The sequence below is a fragment of the Chanodichthys erythropterus genome, chromosome 14 (assembly GCF_024489055.1).
Source record: "Chanodichthys erythropterus isolate Z2021 chromosome 14, ASM2448905v1, whole genome shotgun sequence".
Taxonomy (NCBI): domain Eukaryota; kingdom Metazoa; phylum Chordata; class Actinopteri; order Cypriniformes; family Xenocyprididae; genus Chanodichthys; species Chanodichthys erythropterus.
In genome coordinates this window covers 16,892,470-16,913,898 of record NC_090234.1, presented here as the reverse complement: position 1 = coordinate 16,913,898, position 21,429 = coordinate 16,892,470, and the positions used below count along the sequence as shown (strand labels likewise).

The following is a 21,429-nucleotide window of genomic DNA, read 5'->3' as shown; positions in this document are numbered from 1 at the left end:
AGCATTTGATTTATCATTTAATCAGCCGTTTTGAGAGTTTGATTTATTATTTGATGATTTGAGCATTTGATTTATCATTTGAGTAGATGTTTTGAGCATTTGATTTATCATTTGAACAGCCGTTTTGAGAGTTTGATTTATTATTTGATGATTTGAGCACATGATTTATCATTTAATCAGCCGTTTTGAGAGTTTGATTTATTATTTGATGATTTGAGCATTTGATTTATCATTTGAACAGCCGTTTTGAGAGTTTGATTTATTATTTGATGATTTGAGCATTTGATTTATCATGTGAACAGCTGATTTGAGCATTTGATTTATCATTTGAGCAGCTGTTTTGAAAGTTTGATTTATCATTTGATCTTTTTAAGCATTTGAATTTTCATTTTAATTTTGTTAGGAAAAAACCTCCATAGTTTATCTCTACTCAAACCACATTTGTTGTCAACAAACTCCCCTGTCCACCAGAGGGAGGTGTAGTATGTTGATATATACAATTAATATGTCAGTTTGTGATCACAAATACAATTATAAGCCAGACATTAAAATATACACTTCCTACTATTTAAAAAGTGCATTGTTTTCCTGTTCCTGATGAGATATTTGTTATGCTAAAATTTGAATGCAGAGCTAACACTAGATGGCGAAGCATTACTACAGAATTAAGTGTAAATATACGACCGCAGATAAGATGTAACTAATAAAAACGTAGTATTTTGAGGGAAAATAAAATGCGTACTTCAAAATTTATTATGTATATCGTGAGCAGTTTAACATTTAAACAAAAGTAATTTCATGCCGCTATTTTGTAGTAATGACGTCATGTTTATCTGACGCCATTTCCTGTGTAACTGCTGACAGATCAGGCGCCGATTTTTGAAAACAAGAAGAATAAATTTGCGTTTATTTTCTTTCAGTAAAACGGGTGAGTGGTTTATATGTACTTTACGACTATCAAAAGAACATTTAACCAATATTATCTAAGTTTCAGCGCATAGAAATGAAGAAAAAAAGATTAAAATGGTATCGCTCTGAAGATTTACATGTAACAATAACATCTTGACATTGACTGTCTGCTAATGAGATATTATATATGATTATAATATGTTATTGTAGAATAGAGTAGGCAGACGGTATGTAATATGGAGTAAACACCTGAATGTGAGCAGACTGCGGTTGTAATAACAGTCATTGTGTTGTTTGGATGATCCTGCAGCTCATCATGGCCTCTATCAGAGACTATAATGTAGTGGAGCAGTTCAACAGCAGACTGGAGGAGATCAGGACCAAACTGCTGGATCAGGCCATGGGAGAGGTGCTCAATGACACGGCTGCGGAGCTCTGTCAAGAGCACAGGCACTACATGAAGTCTGTCTTGGGTGAGAGACTCACAGGATTGTTTTGTGGTTGCCATTGGATGTGCATTAAAGTGGATGGACATGTAAGATTAATTATCTAGCATTATGATCCATCTACATTAAAAATAGTCTGGGTGATATGGCAGAAAAAATATTGTGGTACATTTAGCCCTTGAAATGTTTGTATTTACTCTGAATGTCTTATCTTTATCAAATGAGAACTTTTTTGTGAAAACTGATTCACAAAAATGTGAATAGACAAATAAAAGTGCATAAAAAGCTTAATTATATATATTTGGAACAACAAGAACTGATGAATTTTTCACAATTAGACCAAGAACATAAACATAGATGCAAACTCCACACTTTTCAATGAGAACTCACCTTTTTGAGATCAAAATAGGTCGTCACCCATGGGATTTGCATAGATCCAATGACAAAGTGTTTTTATGGAGGTTGTTGTGAACTTACAAGGGTAAATAACTGGTTACTTGCTTCAATAAGTACTGTACAGTGTTTCCTTTACTCTTTACTTTAAAAACTATGTCTATAATGGGTAATATTTTATGTATCTGAGATGTAGTAAACAGTATTGCCATCTAATCAGCCAATATTGTCACTTTGTCTTTTATAACATGAGATTTTAACCAAATGTTGATTTTTAAAAAAAATTTTCGTGAAAAATTACAGTTTTGGACATATAGGGTAATACAAAATAAATGAAAAAAAAATCCCTTAAATTAACTACAACTGAGCATGTAAAGCAAATAACTTTACAAATAAAATCAGTGCGCAGCATAGCATGCCCCTGCCTTGCGCAATGTTCTCACCTTTTTTCCCTCTTACCTATTTGCATCCCTGATTAAAGGGTTAGTTCATCCAAAAATGAAAATAGTTTCATTTATTACTCACCCTCATGTCGTTCCACACCCGTAAGTTAATCTTCGGAACACAAATTAAGATATTTTTGATGAAATCCAATAGCTCCGTGAGGCCTCCATAGGGAGCAATGCCATTCAAACTCTCAAGATCCATTAATGTACTAAAAACATATTTGAAACAGTTCATTTGAGTTCAGTGGTTCAATATTAATATTATAAAGCGACAAGAATACTTTTTGGGAGCCAAAAAACAAAACGATTTCATCAAAAATATCTTAATTTGTGTTCTGAAGATGAACACAGGTCTTACGGGTGTGGAACGACATGTGGGTGAGTAATTAATGACATTATTTTCATTTTTGGGTGAACTAATCCTTTAATATAAACAGGGTCAAATTGGTTGTTTTTAACCCTAAGCATACTATATCATATATATGAATTTCTAAGGCCTCTAAATTACCAACATAATCTAAACTTTGATAAAAAAAAAAATGTTTTGCACACAATCTACTACAAAGCTTCTGTCATTTGATTGATAGTTTATACATTTTTCTTTTAGCACGTAAAAGGCCTTTTAGTATAATTGTAAAAACATCCACGATACACGCCTTTGTGCTGTGAAATCTTTACTATACTTCATAAAATAAATGTAAAAACAACATTTATATTGTTAATATTTCAAGATGAACATTTACTGGACTGAAACAACTTAAGTTTACTTGATCATCCATATGAAAAATCATGTTAAAATCAAAGGCTTTTCATCTCAATTATCACTGTATTGCATTGCATTATATGTTTTCCCCCTCAAAATTAAAACTACAGAGCTTTGGTCATAAAACTAAGCACTTAAATATTATATATTTATATATTTCATATTTCAAATGGCCCAGGACTGTTTATAAGTGCTTATACATCATTTTTATTTATTTTTTTCCCTACACAGATACTTGCTTTAAGAAATGCAAGGAGGATGAAACCATGTTTGACATGATACATGCTTACAAACAAGGTAAGGTTTTGACTGGCACAATAGTTTGAAACTTTACTATACATGCCATCTGCAATGGGCATTTGGACAGAATGCTCACTATGACATTTTTTTTTATTTATTAGATTTGAAGGAGAAAACATCTTCACTGAAAAAGAAGAGTGCTGAACATCTTGAGGTTGTGTCAGAGATTGAAGACAAGGAGCATCACAAAGCACTCTTATTTCAGAGAATTGAGAAGCTCAAGAAGGATCAGGCCAGAAACAGGGAATGTGTGTAGACCTCTCTTTCCTCTCATGTGCTGTCATAGCCTTTATGTGTTGATGTGTAATGGAGAGAGAGTTATCCGGTCATTACAGATGAGCGATTCATGAACACTTTCTGAATCATTCTAACAAATAATTGCACAGAAGCACTTAATTTGTGAATCATTTACTAAGAATATATTTGAATGACATGCACGTTATATGCCCATTAAAACAATTAGAAACGAGCTCTATTTGTTCATAAATGTTTCCATATGAAGTCACAACAGACAGAGCTTTATTATTGCTGATGTCATCAATGCTTGTTTTATGCATTTTTATAGTGATTCAGTCACAAAACAAAGCCAACAAGGACAGACTGAAGAAGCTGAACAAATGTAAAGACGTCTTTCAGAAACACCTCAGTCTTGAGATCAGAAAAATCCAAGGTAAAGTTTTTGCGTGACTTGAGCATGAAGTTGTTTTTTTCTTTCATTATGCATTAAAAACATCATTCGAATAGAATGAGATACAAAAGTCTGAGAGTACATTGAAAATCTATGACTTTTTAAAATTTAAACCTGGACATTTTAGGATTTTGAAGTTTAAGGATTTTGAATTTAATCAAATGTAAGCATTTTCAGTTTTCAGTCAACTTTTTCACTCAAATTGTTGTTGTTGATAATATAATTGGTAATGCAATTGTATATTTCAGAAAGATTAAAAGCAGTTTTAATAATTGTCTCATACTTGGAGATGTAAGGTTTGATCATGTATCATCAACATCTGTTGATTTGAAGGTGAGAAGCTGCAGTTTGTCTTCAGGAACATCAGTCATAAAGATCCAGACATGGTCCATATGTTCCTCCTCCAGCTTGATGCAGAGGGTGTTTACCACAGTAAGTATTCATTTTCTGAGACTGATCTCTTTACTATCTTTTATTGTTAAAACGAGTAGTTAGCATAAAGAAATCAATTATTGTTAAATGAAATTTTCCTCCTGTATGTGATTAGGCCCCAGCATTGGTTTATACTGATAAAAGTATCTATTTATTTTATTATTTAATGAGGTAATTTAATTACTGCATAAATAAAACTTGATAAATTTGAGATTTTTTTTTTAAATGTTTTTGAAACATTTAAAAATGCTTACTTAGGCTGCATTTATTTGATCAAAAATACAGTAAAAACTGTAATATTGTGAAATATTATTACAATGTAAAATCATTCTAACATGCTGATTTGCTGCTTAAGAAACATTTCCTATTAATTTCTGTTATTAATTGCTCAACCTCATTCGTTCCAAAACCATAAGATATTCATTCATCTTTGGAACAAAAATGAAGATCTTTTTGATTAAATTTGAGCCATTTCTGTTCCTCCATTGACAGCCGACACAACTACCACTTTCAAGCCCCAGAAAGGTGGTAAAGACATCATTAAAGTAATCCATGTGACTAGGGCTGGGCGATGTATCGAATGCTTTTGTCACGCGCATTTCTTCAGTAAAGCCGGTTCCCTGATTACCGCTAAATCGCCATCACCTGCTTTCAAATGAAGCGGCATTTAATAGACAGAGCCGTAGTTCACTGATAAGACACGCAATATCGCGCTCAATATCGACGGCGATACATATCGATATTGAACGCGATATTGCGTGTCTTATCAGTGAACTACGGTTCTGTTTATTAAATGTCGCTTCATTTGAAAGCAGGTGATGGCGATTTAGCGGTAATCAGGGAACCGGCTTTACTGAAGAAATGCGCGTGACAAAAGCATTCGATACATCGCCCAGCCCTACATGTGACTCCAGTAGTTTAACTCACCTTTATGAAGCGACACAAGTGCTTTGTTCGTACAAAAAAATTTTTTTACCACTTTATTTACAAAATATTAATCTCCAATGCATTCATGCAACAACATCTGCTTTCGCGCTCTCGTGAATGCGTGATAATTAATATTTTGTAAATAAAGTGGTAAAAAGATGAAAGAAGGTCTTACGGGTGTGAAACCACATGAGGGTGAGTAATGACAGAAATTTCATTTTTGGGTGAACTAACCCTTTAATATTTTTGTGGCAACCAATTTATATTTAACCGATTTTATATTTATAAAACATTTTAAATCTTTTGTAACAATATAAATGTCTGTACTGTCAATTCTGATGAATGTAATGCATCCTTGCTGAGTAAAAGTTTAATTTCTTTAAAAAAAAAAATAAAAATCCTACTTAGACCGATCTTTTTTAACGTTAGTGTATAATGACTGACAAAACTAAGTACTGAATAACATGATTATATTTTTCCCCTTAGTCATCTCTTGTGACCCTCCACTGGAGAAAATGGCACATCTAGAACACAGACTGCAGGAGACCAACAACTTTTCTGCCTTCCTCGCTCATGTCCGGAGAGAGTTTGTGGCGCTTCACAGTGGTGCAAAGATGGCCTGACTGATGAACCGAAGCTAATGGATCATTTCAGATCCATTTGAAACGGTCAGAGACCCAGACACCATATTTATAGATATCATTAGCAAGTACATCAAGCTTTTATTTACCTTTTACATATTTTGTACATTCATTTATTGGCTTGTAATTTTATCAATAAACAAGAAAAAATCTTTAAAAAGTGCTTTGAAATTTCTTAATTTAGTTATACTACAGTGACAGGAAGTTCTAAAACATTGTAGTTTATTAATTACTGTGCTGTCAAAATCACAAATAAAATCTATTTTTTCACTATGCAATATATTTAGATAAAAGGTTCTATAGCCACACACTTGCATTAAACTGATAGGCTTCCCATGGTCATGAAAAACCTGAAAACATGACCTTTTATAATTTTACTTTCAAGACTATGGGAATTTTTGTAGTAAATACATTTATGCTCTGCTCGAAAATATTTAATCGGCTAGATATTGCTCTTGTGCCCTGTAACTACTCACAAGATGTAGTACTGTATGATTTGTGAGTGAATCGTTCAGTGTTGAAATAATTCATTTAAATGATTTTCATAAGTACTTTTTCCTTTAATCACATGGAAAGGTCATGTGAAAGTAATTAGTTTAAAGTGTGTTTAACCCAACAGCATGAGTAAATCATAATTCAGTGGCACTTAGATCAGTGACCTTTTTCTTCACATGCTCTTTCGAAGCTAAGCTTCAGATGACTTCATCGCAGTAAAAACAGGCAGCTCTTCAACGTACGTGGAAGGGAAATGTCCTCTCTGTCCGTTCAGCTCACCGAACCACCAGCCCGTGTCTTCCTTCTGAAAGATATCTAGTACGTCTCCTGCCAGATTGAAGAGGGAGAGTCAATAGAAAGCAGGTGCTGAGGGATGATGTATTAAGATGAACTACCATATTACCTTCATTAATGTTTAACTCGTCCTCTCTTTCTGACGTAAAGCTGTATAAAGCCTTGCATCTGCCGATAGAGCAGAATTCTGCACCTGTTTTATTAAATCAGTTTGTGTTAAGAAAATTCTTGAATGGAAGAGAAGATAAACACATGTGGCTCGCTGTTCACCTTTATCCTCTTCAGATTCAGTCACGCATCCATTAACCGGACCACTCTGTTGGTCATCGACTTTGGTCGTCTCATTTGAGGGCTCTTTGCTTGTCATATCAGGGCTTTGGTTGGTCACTGCACTTTTATTGATCATGGCGGACCTCATGGACTGACGGGATCTGAACGGAGTCTTTTTGATCCTCATAGGTCGGGAAAGCTGCACTACGCTGTGCTCACAGTCCTGGAGCAAAACCAGAGAAAGGATTTGAACAAGAACATGAAACTTTTGTTTATTAAAATTGTGATACTGTCTCTCTCCACCATGCAGCCTTGGGGAAGCCATATATTACAGTCAACAAACTGTAGGCCGTTTAAAAGCAACAGCAAAAACAAAATATTATGCTAAACTAGTGCTGACCTATTTTCTCATTTAACCCACTTATGTTTATATCACTTGCATGTTTAATGGTGGTTTTACATAATATACCGAATCGGCCAAGGATGATTTAAGAGTTTCTTTTGACACTCGGTTTTCACATAAATCTATAAAAAAAAAAACATGATTATTTTGTTTAAGAAATTTCTTCTTAAAATTCTGTTCTATTATCAGTCCCCCAGTACCTACACAGACTCCCTGTTTTTTTGTTCAACTTTTCCCATAAGATTGCACTTAAAATGCATACTAATAATAGTTTTACTAAAATTCAGTGTTATTTTATTATCATTGCAGGGTTTTTGCATGTCTTAAAAAGTCTTAATTCACTCTTACACAAATTAAGGCCTTAAAAAGTCTTAAATCAGAGGAGAAATTTATTGCATTAAAAGTTGCATGCATTGCAGAAAATCTATATCTTTCCCAGTATTTTTGTCATGTTTTGCAATACAAATATCTAAACCTCTTTGATGCATTTACTTGAGATGCAAATATAAAATGAAGTCTTGAAAAATTTAACAAAATGAATTGTTTATGCTTAAAAGAAGAACAAATATCTTTCAATGAGTTATGAAAACTTCCCTTTGAATTAAGTTGATATGTATATTTATATGTATACCGAGTTCCATACATATACGTGCAAGTGTGTTTGACATATATGGACCATGTTTTCGGACCCCGTTCAAGGGGGTGCTGTCGATCCCCCTGCCACGCCTGGGTACCAGCTTCCAATATGGTCCTCACACCATCGGTACTCGGGCCCTAATAATGCTTCTAGAACTAAACAGGTGCTTTTCAAGATATGTTTAAAACTCACCTTTTCTTTCCATTTAGTAATGCTCTCACTGAATCGATGTCTTGATTTGGGTTTTCCCTCTAACTCCGCCAGACTCTGAGTCAGTTTGCAGTGCGTCGCCTCTAAAAGGTCCAGTTTGAGGATGGCCTACAGAGAGAGAGATCAGTCAGTGTTTGGTTTGTTGAATACCACATTTTTGATAAAATATACATACAGCAGGGTTAAAAAGTCTGAATGAAAATGTCATTAAACCCTGTTATGTTTTTTGGGAAACATTTGAAGTATACTTAAAATTTAGCAGAACATTGGAATGAAAAGTAAGGTCTCACCTCGTCCAGCAACTGTTCCGTTTCCTCCAGGTTTTTTTGATTTGAGAAGTTTGGCTGTTCTGTGTATACTTTCACCATTTTCTCTAAACCTGAAAACCAGATTTATGTGTCAGTGTTGAGCTAGATGTCATATAATGTGAACAATATAACAGGACAGAACCACCTAATAAGATCTCTGAGGAATAAACCAGTTCTATTTAAAGAGGTCTTATCACACTTTTTTAAAATTCAGTTCCCTGAGGTCCTCTTCTAAAGTAGTGTGTCTGCAGTTTTCCTATCATTTGTTCTTCTGATGATATTTAGGAACAGTATCCTGTTTCTTCCTTATTATCTCAGTTTCTAAATACCAAACAAGTGACACTGACATGTTAGAAAGTAACAGAAGTTCCACAGCTTAGTTTCAATAAATGTATTCTTTTCACTGGGGAGGCTGCTTTGTTGTTTTAAGTTGATTCAAAGATTTGTTTTAAAGGGTTAGTTCACCCAAAAATGAAAATTATGTCATTAATGACGCACCCTCATGTCGTTCCAAACCCGTAAGACCTTCGTTCACCTTCGGAACACAGATTAAGATATTTTAGATTTAGTCCGAGAGCTTTCTGTCCCTCCATTGAAAATGTTTGTACGGTAGACTGTCCATGTCCAGAAAGGTAATAAAAACATCATCAAAGTAGTCCTTGTGACATCAGTGGGTTAGTTAGAAGTTTTTGAAGCATCAAAAATACATTTTGGTCCAAAAATAACAAAAACTACCACTTTATTTAGCATTGTATTCTCTTCCGGGTCTGTTGTCAATCCGGGTTCACGACTCCGCAGTGACGCTACTGACGTGTTATCCGGTGCGCCCGAGCTTCGTTTACAGTCTGAGGGAGACGCACGCTGTATTCAAGCTATTCTACATTGTTTGTATTTTGGTATTGCTATATTTTTTAAAATGGTGCATAAGTGTGCATGTCATGGATGTCCTAATCTCCAAAAACAACCACGTAAAAATGCATTACCAACGCCGACAGATGAAAGGATTCAATGGAATCAGTTCAATGGAATCAATTCAATGGAAAGGATTCCGGAAGAGAATACAGTGCTGAATAAAGTCGTAGTTTTTGTTATTTTTGGACCAAAATGTATTTTCATTGCTTCAAAAACTTCTAACTAACCCACTGATGTCACATGGACTACTTTGATGATGTTTTTATGACCTTTCTGGACATGGACAGTATACCGTACATACATTTACAATGGAGGGACAGAAAGCTCTCGGACTAAATCTAAAATATCTTAAACTGTGTTCTGAAGATGAACAAAGGTCTTACGGGTTTGGAACGACATGAGGGCGAGTCATTAATGACATAATTTTCATTTTTGGGTGAACTAACCCTTTAAGTAGATTCAAAGATTTGTTTTAAGTTGATTCAAGATGCTGATAAGACCGTAATAAAGATATTCAGTAAAACTGAAAACATTTTACAATGTGACCTTTTTAAATGTATAGTTTTAAAGTAAAATGGAAAATGAAATGAATAAAATGCAGTCAATGCAGGATATTGAAGTTATTGATGCTCTTAAAAATTTTTATTAGCACCCCCTCTGAATTGTTAAGCCAAGAAAGAAATCCCATGAACCGCCACTGCCCACAAGATCCAAACCTTCTCTGTCGCTTTTTGTTTTTGTGATGCAGTCCTCTAGACGCTGAAGTTTAGTCCTGATGCCATCTTTCCTTCTGTCTTTCCCCATGACTGTTTTTCCTTCTTCCTCCTGCCCAAACACACACAAAACAAAATAACCTATTTCATTTAAATTCCTTCCACATGAATTAGTGTTGTAAACTCAAAGACTTACAAAGTAGTCAGCCATGAGTAATTCAGCTTTGTTCTCGTCCGCTGTAGCGCTGACATCCTCGACCAGTGATTGAATGTCTTTCTCTACATCAACCCTCCGTACGGCCTGCTCGATCTGTTTGTGACTCTGCCACCAAAAAACAAAACAAATGAAAAAACAGAAAAAGCTAATCAATCACACGGACCTAAAAAGCCAGTTTAACCACTTCAAAAAAAATCTACACAAAGACGTAATTGCTAATTTTAAATGAAAGTTTACTTCACTTTAGCAATTTTTGTTCACATTATATGGAAAATGCCTAATGTTGCCTGTTTGAAAAAAAAAAAGAAAATATTGCAAGAATTCAGGGGAAAGAAATATGGGTAACACTTTACAATAATGTTTCATTCGTTAACTACATGAACTAACAATGAACAATAACTAAGATTAATAAAGTAGAAGTAATCTCAGCATTTACTAATAGGCTACATTTTTAAAATCAAAAGTTATCTGTTAGCATTATTTAATGCACTTTGAACTAAAATGAATATTTGTGTTAACTAACATTAAGGTTAATAAATGCAGTGAAAACATATTGTTCATTGTTCATGTTAATTAATGCATTAAATAATGTTAACAAATGGCCCTTACTGTAAATATGTAATTTATACAGTCAAACCAAAAATTATTCAGACATTTTTTAAAATATTTTTACTAGAGGCAGGACACTATAGTTCATTTATGTAAGTGAGGATAGCAAAATAAAGTAAACTGTGACATATTATAATATATCTTCATACAGTGGACTACCAGTAAAATCGATAAAAATTTGGAACCGAAAATTTGACACTTTGACCTGACCATGTTGCTTAAGTGTTATCCGTAACACCTTATTTTAGGGTCCTTTAACTAGTTTCTTATTAGCATGCATATTACTAGAATATTGGCTGTTTATTAGTACTTATTAAGCACATATAAATGACTTATTCTGCATGACCTTATTCAACAGTCTTAATCATACCCAATACCTAAACTTAGAAACTAACTTACTAAATATTAATAAGCACTAAATTACGGGTTTATTGAGGGAAAAGTTGTAGTTAATAGTTTATATGTGTTCCCTATACTAAAGTGTTACCATATTTTTTTATTGTAATAATTTCAGTTACTCTCCAAATTAATGCAGAAACAACTTAAAGACAGTATATTTTAAATATGTGTTTAATGGCATCTTTTTATGAATGAAGGCCAGTATCACTGATACTAATACTGCTACTGATGTCTCTATGAAATTGATTTTTTTTTTTTTTTACTTTAATTGTAGACATTCAACATTACAGTATAACTAAAAGCTATCAATTTCAACATTTATTAGGCTTTAAAAAACTTTTAAGTGAACTTAAAACAATCTTCACAATAAACTCATTATAATAAATGTAATTTTTACCAGATAGGAAATACAGAAATTGAATAAACACTTTACAGTCTTCACTGCATAAATGATAAATTAAATATAGATTAATCCTTATTAAAGCTACACATTTCTCTGTTACCTCTGTTCTTTGATTAACATTAATGACAGACTTCACAGCAACTGGTTTATTAGGCTGCTGTCACTTTAAGAGCTGCCACACATGCCGCGGATCTGACGTGTGACTCATTTTCTCACATTTCTTTGTTCATTTAAGATGTTATTTAACTAATTTAAGATGCTCTTATAAGGATACTCAACAAAACGGGCATTTTGGCATAATTCTGTGTGTTATTGTTTGTTAAAGCGCGAAAGAGAACTCAATATGGTGCAAGTCTTTCTGTGCACATATATATATATATATATATATATATATATATATATATATATATATATATATATATATATATATATATATATATATATATATATAATATATATATATATATATATATATATATATTATATATATATATATTATATATATATATATTATATATATATATATTATATATATATATATATTATATATATATATATTATATATATATATATATATAGTTACTGTAAAAGGAAGTGTGGACATTTTGTGGTAATGTATGGCAACAGTAAATTAAATGTTTTTTAATGTATTGAATAGTATTTAATCCAGTTCCATTTCAATTCAAATTCACACTTATGAATTCAAAGGCAGAATCTAAAAATCAGAATTGTTCAGTTGCTCACGTGAATGACGGTCTGTGCGTAGACAGTCATGAAGAGGCTGTACTTGTCTAGGGTGTTGGACAGAGTCTCTATTCTTTGCTTCTCGAGCTCCTGAACGATCTGAAATGCAGTACTGAATCAGTCAAAATGCAACGGCTTCAGAGAGGATAAAAAAATATAAAGATGTGGAAAACAGCCCGAACCTGGTAGCAGGTTTTCAGTGTGTTCTCCAGCTTCAGTCGGATGTGGTGACCCTCCATGTTAGTGTTGAAATATTCCTCATCAACTCTGGCCTGAAGCTCTGCTGATTTAGTCAATCTGTTAAACATCTGGGCAGAAATGATATGTTTGTCACAAACATAACTGTGTTAGTTGCTTTCCCCAGTCAATGAACAATCACAAATACCTTCTGCTTTTCTTTTTCCGTAGAGATTTGCTTATTTTTCTCCACAAAGCTGAAGAGAGCTTCATGTTCTCTCGTCAACCCAATCAGCTTCTTCTTCAGCTGTAGAAACACATTTCTGTTCAAAACGTATTCTCCTTATGGCAAAACAAAAGTGCTTTTGAATTCCTTTTTATTGGGTTGATTGAACTGATCCCTCAGAATCAGAAAAACACACTTCTAGAAGTATTTTCTTACCTTAATTTGCTCACTCCAGTTTGTAAGAACAAGCTTTCCAGACTTTTCAACAGCATTGTCGAGCTGTGTACAAACAAGACAATGTAAACATGCTGCTGTAAATCCTAATATGTTGCATGCATATGTTGCATAAACATTCAGTGATATACCGGTCTTTTTCTTTTGCCGTGTTCATCTAGGATTTGACGGATTTCCTGAATAGCATCTTGGTTGAGAGCATTTCCCAGTATGCTGAAAGAATAAGCCCAATATAAATACATAACACCAACCCACATGAATAATAAAAAGAGCCTCATCCAGTGTAGTGTCATACCGGTGGGCATCTGCTGAGGCGTACATTTCATCTGATATGAAGGACCACGCGCGATATGTGGAGCTTTGAAGAGGAAAAACTGTCAATGAGTTTGCAAGGAAAGTGCATCAAATATTAACCTGCACTGCTGACGCAGTCAACATGACATTGCACTGCAAAAATCCTGTTTTTTTTCTATTATTTTCCAGGTACACTATCTAAAAGGCTAAAATTGACATGAAAAGCAACAATACATAAGATATTAAGTCTTGTTTATACTTAAAACATTGAAAAAATCTGCCAGTGCAAGACAAAATAACTCATATTAAAGATACATTCTCTGAAAACTAGATTTAATATCTTCTAATGTTTTGCTTCACAAGTTATTTGTTTCAAGGATTTTAAGATATTTTCACTTGTTAAAAATATAATTAAAAACCTAATGAAGATTTTTTTTTTTTGTAGTGTACTGACATTTTTCTCTAAATAGTGGCTTAAAATAAATTAAAAGTACAAATATTTGATGTATAAAAAAAAATATCCTTGCAAAAAATTATACAGTGTGTGTGTGTGTGTATATATATATATATATATATATATATATATATATATATATATATATATATATATATACACACACATATATATATATATATATATATATATATATAAATTAATAATATAATATATATGTATATAAATAAAATGTGTGTGTATATATATATATATATATATATATATATATATATATATATATATATATATATATATATATATAAATTATAAAAAATCTAATTTTTATACATTTTATATATATACACATATATATATATATATATATATATATATATATATATATATATAAAATGTATAAAAATAAAATTATATACATGTATTTTTATAATTTATAAAATTTTTATACATATATATATATATATAACCTACTTAGTTTACATATTTTCATATTTATTGTTAAAATCCACACAAATCAAGGATTTAAAAGTAAATTTAATTTGGGACATTGGTTATGAAAACCGCCCTGTTTTGTACCCTGTTCATGTGAAGAGATAACTAAATCACACAGTAACTCAGGGTTAGATGGAGACGTGCTCACTCACTTATCACTCATCTCTTTCGAGACTTTAAGGAGTTTCCCTGCAATCTTCTGAAGTCCTTTTGAATAGTTGATCTCCAGTTCAGATCTAAATTCAAAGAAAACACTGTCAGTTGTATTAGTCCAGCTGAGGCTCCTCAGGTCATTGAGATTCTGCCCTGAACGTTTCAAAGCGCATTTCCAGAAGAACTATTTTATTCTTTTCCATTTCATTCTCTTCTCCAGAGAATGGAAAGTTGAGTATCTTTGATCTAGTCTTAAGAGGTCAAGTACTGTAGTAAACTTGTGAGAAGAAAAGCAGAGTTCGAATGTTACCTTTGCTGAAACACGGCCAAGAGCTCTTTGCAGAAATACTCGCCATTCTTAGAGATTCTCTTTAGGTCCTGATACAGCAGATTATACTGAAACAAATTATACAGCTTAATGAAGCAGTAAAGCACAAGTCTGTCTGTCTGTCTGTCTATCTATTGATATATAATAATTATAATAATAATAATAATAATGCATTTTATTTCATGGCGCCTTTCAGAACACCTAAGGTGACCTTACAAGCAATATACAGGTCACTGCATACGACAAAACAAACAACAAACAAACAGCATATACATATAAAGTTCATTTAAGGTCTCAATAAAACATGTTATATAAAAGAGCCTGTATAAAAAGATATGTTTTAAGACGCATTTTAAAAGTCAACAAGCACTCCCTATTGCGAACATCGAGGGGAAGAGAGTTCCATAGGCGGGGGGCAACATAACTAAAAGATCTGGCACCCATAGTAGTAAGTCGAATCCGAGGTACCGCAAGAGAAATTGAAGATGAAAAGAGAAAATGAAGATTATGCAAATGGAAGTATGCAATCCGTGTGATATTATTAATCTGAGCTTTAAAAAATAGTGTGCTATCCATGATGACACCCTAACTTTTAACCTGAGAAGAAGGACAGATTGCAGTATTGTCAATGTGTAAAGAGAAACAAGTAGATTTAGACACAACAGATGTAGTGCCATCAAGCAGAGCCTCAGTTTTATTGCCATTTAATTTCAAGAAGTTCGCTGAAAGCCAGTCTTTAATTTCAGCTAAACAGCTTGACAAAGATGGCGGAGGAAAAGAACCGGCAGGTTTGGCAGACAGGTAAAGTTGGGTGTCATCCGCACAACAGTGAAAATTAATACCATATTTCCTTAAAATATCACCAAGAGGGAGTGTATATATATATATGAAGAGAAGCGGGCCCAAAACAGAACCCTGGGGAACACCAGTGGTGTTTTTTTTTTTATTATGCTTTTCATAGAATATTTATATTTTATTTCAGTTTTATTTTAATTAACAAGAACTATATAACTCCGATGTTCAAGAGAACCGTAATGCCATAGCAACCACGCAGTAACTGCCAAGCAACGTCCTGGCAAATCCTTTAGAATGAAAACACCCTAGCAACCAGACAGAACTCCCTAGCAACCACTAGGAACATCGCTGAAACTGCCTCTAGCAACTATACGTTGATCGTGTGGGTCTGTCTACACCTTCAAACTTAGAGGATTTTAAAAACTTTTTTGTGGAAGTTTTAAGGAAAATCTAACTAGTTACTCTTCTAGTTAATAATAAGCAATTCTTCAGCCAGGTTACAATGTAAATGTGAGCAAGTCAGAACTGTGTTTTATATAGATTCATCCACTATCAACACTGACCACCTCATCAGATGTCTATTATTTGCTACAGCAGATATCTAGTTAGTAGTTTAACATACAGTATTTGTAAGATTTAACAGAATGAAACGGGTCTGGACTCACAGTACAGCTGCTCAGCGGGTCCTTCATCTTCACACTGGTCGTACTTTAACTCTGCTGTTCAAACTTTGACCTCTCTCCGCTCCTGAAGAATGCATGCGGAAATCACCTGTGTGCCTGTGCACAAGATTACTGCATCATTAACCCACCATAAAACCAAAGGAGTGGCGTAATGCAGGATCAGTCCTTGCTATAGAAATCAAGTTTTGGCTTGACGTTTGTCTTGTTGCCAACAGGCAGTATTACAATGTATACGACCAATCAAAAGTCTGGAAACATTTTAGAATAGTTAAAATTATGTTATCACACAAATGAAAGTATAAACTCATAAAAATAATGGCTCCAAAAGGGGGAAACACTTTTGGTTCTTTAAAGAACCTTTCAGTGAACAATTCTTAAAATAACCATTTTTATTGTGTAAACAATATTTAAAAAATCCAAAGAACATTTATCACTATAAAGCAGCTGTTTGTCAGCTTTGGAGGCCACACTAAGGCCGCATTTACACTGCAAGTCTTAATGCACAGATCCGATCTTTTGACAATAACCGTTTTTTGGGAGGCGTGCATACATTTCTTTTAAAATTCTCCTTTTTACACTGCACGAAACGTACCAAAAATAGCCTATATGATATCACAAATCAATTTCAATGGTACATTGAGCTTAATTTATTGACATGAATTCCCTTTTAATGGTTTAATAGTTACATCCCTACTAGGGGTGTAACGGTACACGTATTTGTACCGAACCGTTTCGGTACAGGGCTTTCGGTACGGTGCACGTGTGTACCGAAGCATTACATTGCAACCAATATTCACCACCAATAACCGCAATAAGCTCTGCGTTTTGTTACTTTCGATAAGAAACAAAGCGTCATCCTTCAAATTCTGTCCACGAAATCATGAAGTTTAAACAGAAAATGCCATTTTGACGTGCTTTGATGTGGGGTGACAGATCACTGTACAGGCGCCTCAGTTCAACCGGCAGCGCGAGCGCGGAGCGCAGGTGAATGTGTTCATCTCTTCCTCCTCAATACTAGTTACAGAATAAACATGAAAGAACATCTGAAGGTATGTTGCAAGATTCAGTAAAACTTACTGAAACGGTCATATCTCATGTAATCGCTCATTCAGTGTTTAAACGGTGGAAAGACATCAATGAAAGCGTCCGTATTCAACAATATGTCATGATGCATTTACCTCAGAAAAGCCATTCAGTGTTCACAGCTTGTTAGTTCGCTAGAGAAATGAACTCTTTCGCTTAATATATGCACTGTATTAGCCAATATATTCATTATTTTACTTAATCTTTTAGTGATATCCTGATTAGGCTATTTAATGTATGTTTAAATTAATCTGATGTTAAAATAACAGCCACTGTGTAGAAATGATTATATTTCAACAACGAATTGGAGTAAAAACATTTAGAAGTTAATGCAAAAACTGGCTTCGGTGCAGCTTACAGGTTTGCATACAATTTGTTATTTGAGTGTTGATTATTTTATCTAAAAATAAAAAGCAATTGAATTTAGGCTAATAGTTTGGGCTTCTTTCAAGTTAGGGCTCCCTACATAGTTTATAGCATTAGCAGAGATCATTTTTTTTTTATCCTTAAGAAACTTTTAGTTTTAATTTAATTTAATATATTTAAAGACAAAAACACAATTTGTTCAGTAAACCTCTGTTTAATAATAAAAAAAAGCAATTTTATGTTTAGTTTTCTCTCCACCTGCTGTACCGAAAACTATACCGAGCCGTGACTTCAAAACCGAGGTACGTACCGAACCGTGAGTTTTGTGTACCGTTACACCCCTAATCCCTACATAAAAAGAATACAAATTCTTCACAACAGTATATGTACGCAGCTCCGCTGGAAGCGTTGAATAATACTCGGGTACGGGTAGATATTCACAGCTTCATGGGCTCGAATCCGCCATCTTATACTATTTTATTTATTTATTTTTTGTCATTAAAACTAATGCATTCATCAGTGATTGTATATCAAGGGCAGTTGCAAGTTTGTGTGCTTTTTATTTTGTGGTTTCAATGGAACGAATAGGGACTGAAGCACGCGAGCCTGACATTTCAACATCAGATCGCCTTTTATTTAACACAAACAAATGAAATTAATACTCTACTAGTCAACTAGAGATGCTCCGTTTGTTATATGTATGTCTGTACCGCAAAATGTTAAAAAACCCTCACTTTTCAATGACGCCGGAGTCGCATTTACAGGGGAATATCCGATCTGTCCGCTTACACTGCAGGCGCAAACGCACGTATCCGATTCATATCTGATTTATAACCACATATGAATGAGGCCTGAAACCGATCTGTGAAAATCGGAATCCATGCGCTTTTTTCCTGCTTACACGGTCGTGACTCATATCCGATCTGTGCCACATGGAAGGAAAAAATCGGAATTGGGTCACTTGAACCGTGCAGTGTAAAAGGGGCCAAAGACTCTGGATGGATTGTGGATGTAGAGCTTCTCCAATGGTTTTATTTCATGCACAACGTGAATAAACGACAAACATGTAGATTTCTTGTTTTTGATTAATGATATAGAGCTCAGTCTTTTAGCCTGTGCTGTTTTCAGCTGATGCGTGAACAAAACTTCACTTGCGTGTAGTGCGCCTGCCATCCGAAAATCACACAAAAATTGCTTTGTCATTTTTAATATGAAATAAAGTCTGTCTCAAGTTTAAAAATTCTGTTGAATTTATAACGGAATTTAAACAATAAATGTTATTTTGACAGTCTTTTACACCGTGATAAATCTGTAGCTGAAGCGTATGAAACGATCATCTCTTCTTCTCTTTACTACTAGTTACAGCAGCAAATAAACATGAATGAACATCTGAAGGTATTGAAAAATACAATAGCCTACAACTTACCTAAATGTAAGTGTTTCAACCACGGAAAGACAATAAAACAGAACAATGTCACATAATGTTACATTTACCTCAGAACTTGGTAGCTAGCAAAAAATAACCCTAGAAAAGAGCATTTTGTTAAATATATGCAGGATTGTACATTTTCATAAAATTTTGACTTAACCAATTAGAGTTGTCTTCATTATTTAATGTAGCTAGCTATGTTTTGAGTAAATCTGTCATGAATACTACAGCCGTCGTTTAAATGTTTATATTTCACCAACAAATTGGAGTAGAAACATAATTATATTATAAAAATGTTTTTATAAAACTGCCTTATGAACAATTTAAATGATTGTGTAACTTTACATTTGATTGTTGATTATTAAATAAATCCTTTCGGTGCATCACTAAAATTCATGAAATGAAGAAGTCTAATAATAATGCAATTATACAAAAAATTAAAACAAATTTTTAAAAGGAACCTTGACAAAACCTCCTGCTATTGCTAGAATAACAATTAAATCACAGCAGTGGCACGTTTGCCTGCAAGTTTATAAAATTTATTCCTACTAGGCCTGCCTATATATAGCCTATATCACAAACACTACACATAGGCCTACATCATATAGTCTATATTACGTTTTTAATAACAACATTGAATGCATCGATATAATGATAATTAACTGCATGCAAAATCAGATATTTATACCACTTAAATGAAAATGGGGGAGACGGACAGCGGCAGGTGCACAAGTGTTTTCATACATGCAATCACTGCTGGTGGGAGGGGCCTCACAGATGTGCAGTATGCCACTGCAGACCATATTGGTATTTGTGTTATACTGTATATTTATTTGTCTTGTTATTATTTGTTTTGTGTAATAATCCTTTGGCAATATTGTATGTAAACAAAATGCAAGTACTTTAAATTGAAGTACTATGCTCGAACCCTCACTGATCACAGCTGATGTGGTATAAAGGAGGTTTAAAGCTGCTGTGATGCATCATTTGTAGGTTTGACTAAGAAAAACAGAAAAAATGGAAAACTTTTTATGCGTTTTGGCCGTTCAATTAGACAAAAATGGCGTTCTGGGGGCCTGAAAATGCAAACGTTTGAAAACGGGTTTCAAAGTGCAAGTTTGTGAAAACGACACACATGCGTATTACATGTTCAGTCTATAGGTGCGTTTTTTTTTGCGAAGTGGCATCGCCAACTACTGGCTTGGCATGAATAATACAGCGTTTTGTTTTTTTTCCCTCTCTGTGGTATGGTAATATAATTTTTCCTACTGCTGATCTCTTCTGTGTCTGTTGTTTTTAGTTATATTAAGTTTTATATATTAGTTTGGGTTTTTGGAGCTCTTTTGAGAGTGTTGTATCCCACAACACCTTGAAGAAAAATAGTTATTATCAGTTATCTGTTACAGATCCCTTGTTTCCCTGGACTCCATTTCCCAGAATCCTCCTGTTCTCCTCACCTGCACACACTTCCCTCGTCAGCTCCTCATCATCACAGATCACCTGCACCTGGACTCTATTGTCTGCACTCCCATATATTGCACTCACTCCCTTCACTCCTCGTCCGTTCTCTGTTGTGTTAACGTTATGTTTGGTGTTTCCTTGCCTTTGTTTGATTAAAGCTCTACGTTATTGTGGAAATCCGTATCTGCCTCATCTCTGCACCAGCATACCGTAACAGAAGAACGGACCCAAACCGACCGGATTTTCCACAAAAAAAAAATGGAGACTTCCACCAGCTCCCTGGCTCCTGCTCCTCCAGCGCCTCTCACTCTTCTAACAGCCAGCGAACGCATTATCGGGCTCCTGCAGGTAGGACGTTCGCTGGAGAGGTATGTGGAGGAGTTCGTGGGCTTGCTTTCTTGTCTGACTGGCCTGATGCTCAGTTGATCTCCTTGTTTTTAGATGGATTGGATGACGACACTATCCGTTTTGATGAACCTGTTTTTTGTTTCTCCTTAAGCGACACTATCAATTTAATTTTGTGGTTGAATGGCTCCAATTTCTTAGTAGAAGAGGTTCAGGATCAGTGTTGTCGTCCGGTCCATCCAGAAACACGGTTGGCCGGGCCAGTCAGTCAACCTCCGGCTTCCTCCGCATACCGCTCCAGCGAACTCCCTGCCTGCCCCAGGCTGGACCCATATTCCGCTACTGGGCCC

General features: G+C 34.3%; 2 protein-coding genes across 3 annotated transcripts; one reads left to right on the top strand and one right to left on the bottom strand.

Moving 5' to 3' along the window:
• Nucleotides 1-837: 837 nt before the first annotated feature.
• spc25 (SPC25 component of NDC80 kinetochore complex) lies at nt 838-5,935 on the top strand. Of its 2 annotated transcripts, none has more exons than XM_067409101.1 (7): nt 838-928; nt 1,220-1,382; nt 3,189-3,254; nt 3,359-3,505; nt 3,823-3,927; nt 4,304-4,377; nt 5,791-5,935. In XM_067409101.1, the coding sequence occupies exons 2-7, from the start codon at nt 1,226-1,228 to the stop codon at nt 5,830-5,832; spliced, it is 591 nt and encodes a 196-aa protein (XP_067265202.1). In that variant the 5' UTR covers nt 838-928; nt 1,220-1,225; the 3' UTR covers nt 5,833-5,935. The 2 variants fall into 2 exon arrangements, with proteins under 2 accessions (XP_067265202.1, XP_067265201.1); XM_067409100.1 differs by having other exon boundaries at nt 4,279-4,377.
• A 688-nt stretch (nt 5,936-6,623) lies between these two features.
• On the bottom strand, nt 6,624-16,444 carry nostrin (nitric oxide synthase trafficking). Its single transcript, XM_067409097.1, has 16 exons — nt 16,378-16,444; nt 14,900-14,985; nt 14,589-14,672; nt 13,492-13,554; nt 13,328-13,409; nt 13,179-13,241; nt 12,945-13,043; nt 12,742-12,867; nt 12,560-12,658; nt 10,384-10,509; nt 10,191-10,299; nt 8,545-8,633; nt 8,237-8,362; nt 7,005-7,227; nt 6,844-6,927; nt 6,624-6,767 (listed from the first exon to the last, which is right to left on the bottom strand). The coding sequence occupies exons 1-16, from the start codon at nt 16,402-16,404 to the stop codon at nt 6,631-6,633; spliced, it is 1,623 nt and encodes a 540-aa protein (XP_067265198.1). The 5' UTR covers nt 16,405-16,444; the 3' UTR covers nt 6,624-6,630.
• Nucleotides 16,445-21,429: the final 4,985 nt, after the last annotated feature.

Excerpts from the sequence above, each read along its gene's own strand:
- spc25 (XM_067409100.1), top strand. The coding sequence starts at position 1,226 with ATGGCCTCTATCAGAGACTATAATGTAGTGGAGCAGTTCAACAGCAGA. Across the intron at positions 1,383-3,188 it reads CTACATGAAGTCTGTCTTGG|ATACTTGCTTTAAGAAATGC; the intron begins GTGAGAGACTCA and ends TTCCCTACACAG. Across the intron at positions 3,928-4,278 it reads TGAGATCAGAAAAATCCAAG|GTGAGAAGCTGCAGTTTGTC; the intron begins GTAAAGTTTTTG and ends GTTGATTTGAAG.
- nostrin (XM_067409097.1), bottom strand. The coding sequence starts at position 16,404 with ATGAAGGACCCGCTGAGCAGCTGTACT. Across the intron at positions 13,555-14,588 it reads TCGAAAGAGATGAGTGATAA|CTCCACATATCGCGCGTGGT; the intron begins GTGAGTGAGCAC and ends TCCTCTTCAAAG. Across the intron at positions 8,634-10,190 it reads AACAAAAAGCGACAGAGAAG|GTTTAGAGAAAATGGTGAAA; the intron begins GTTTGGATCTTG and ends TCTGGTTTTCAG.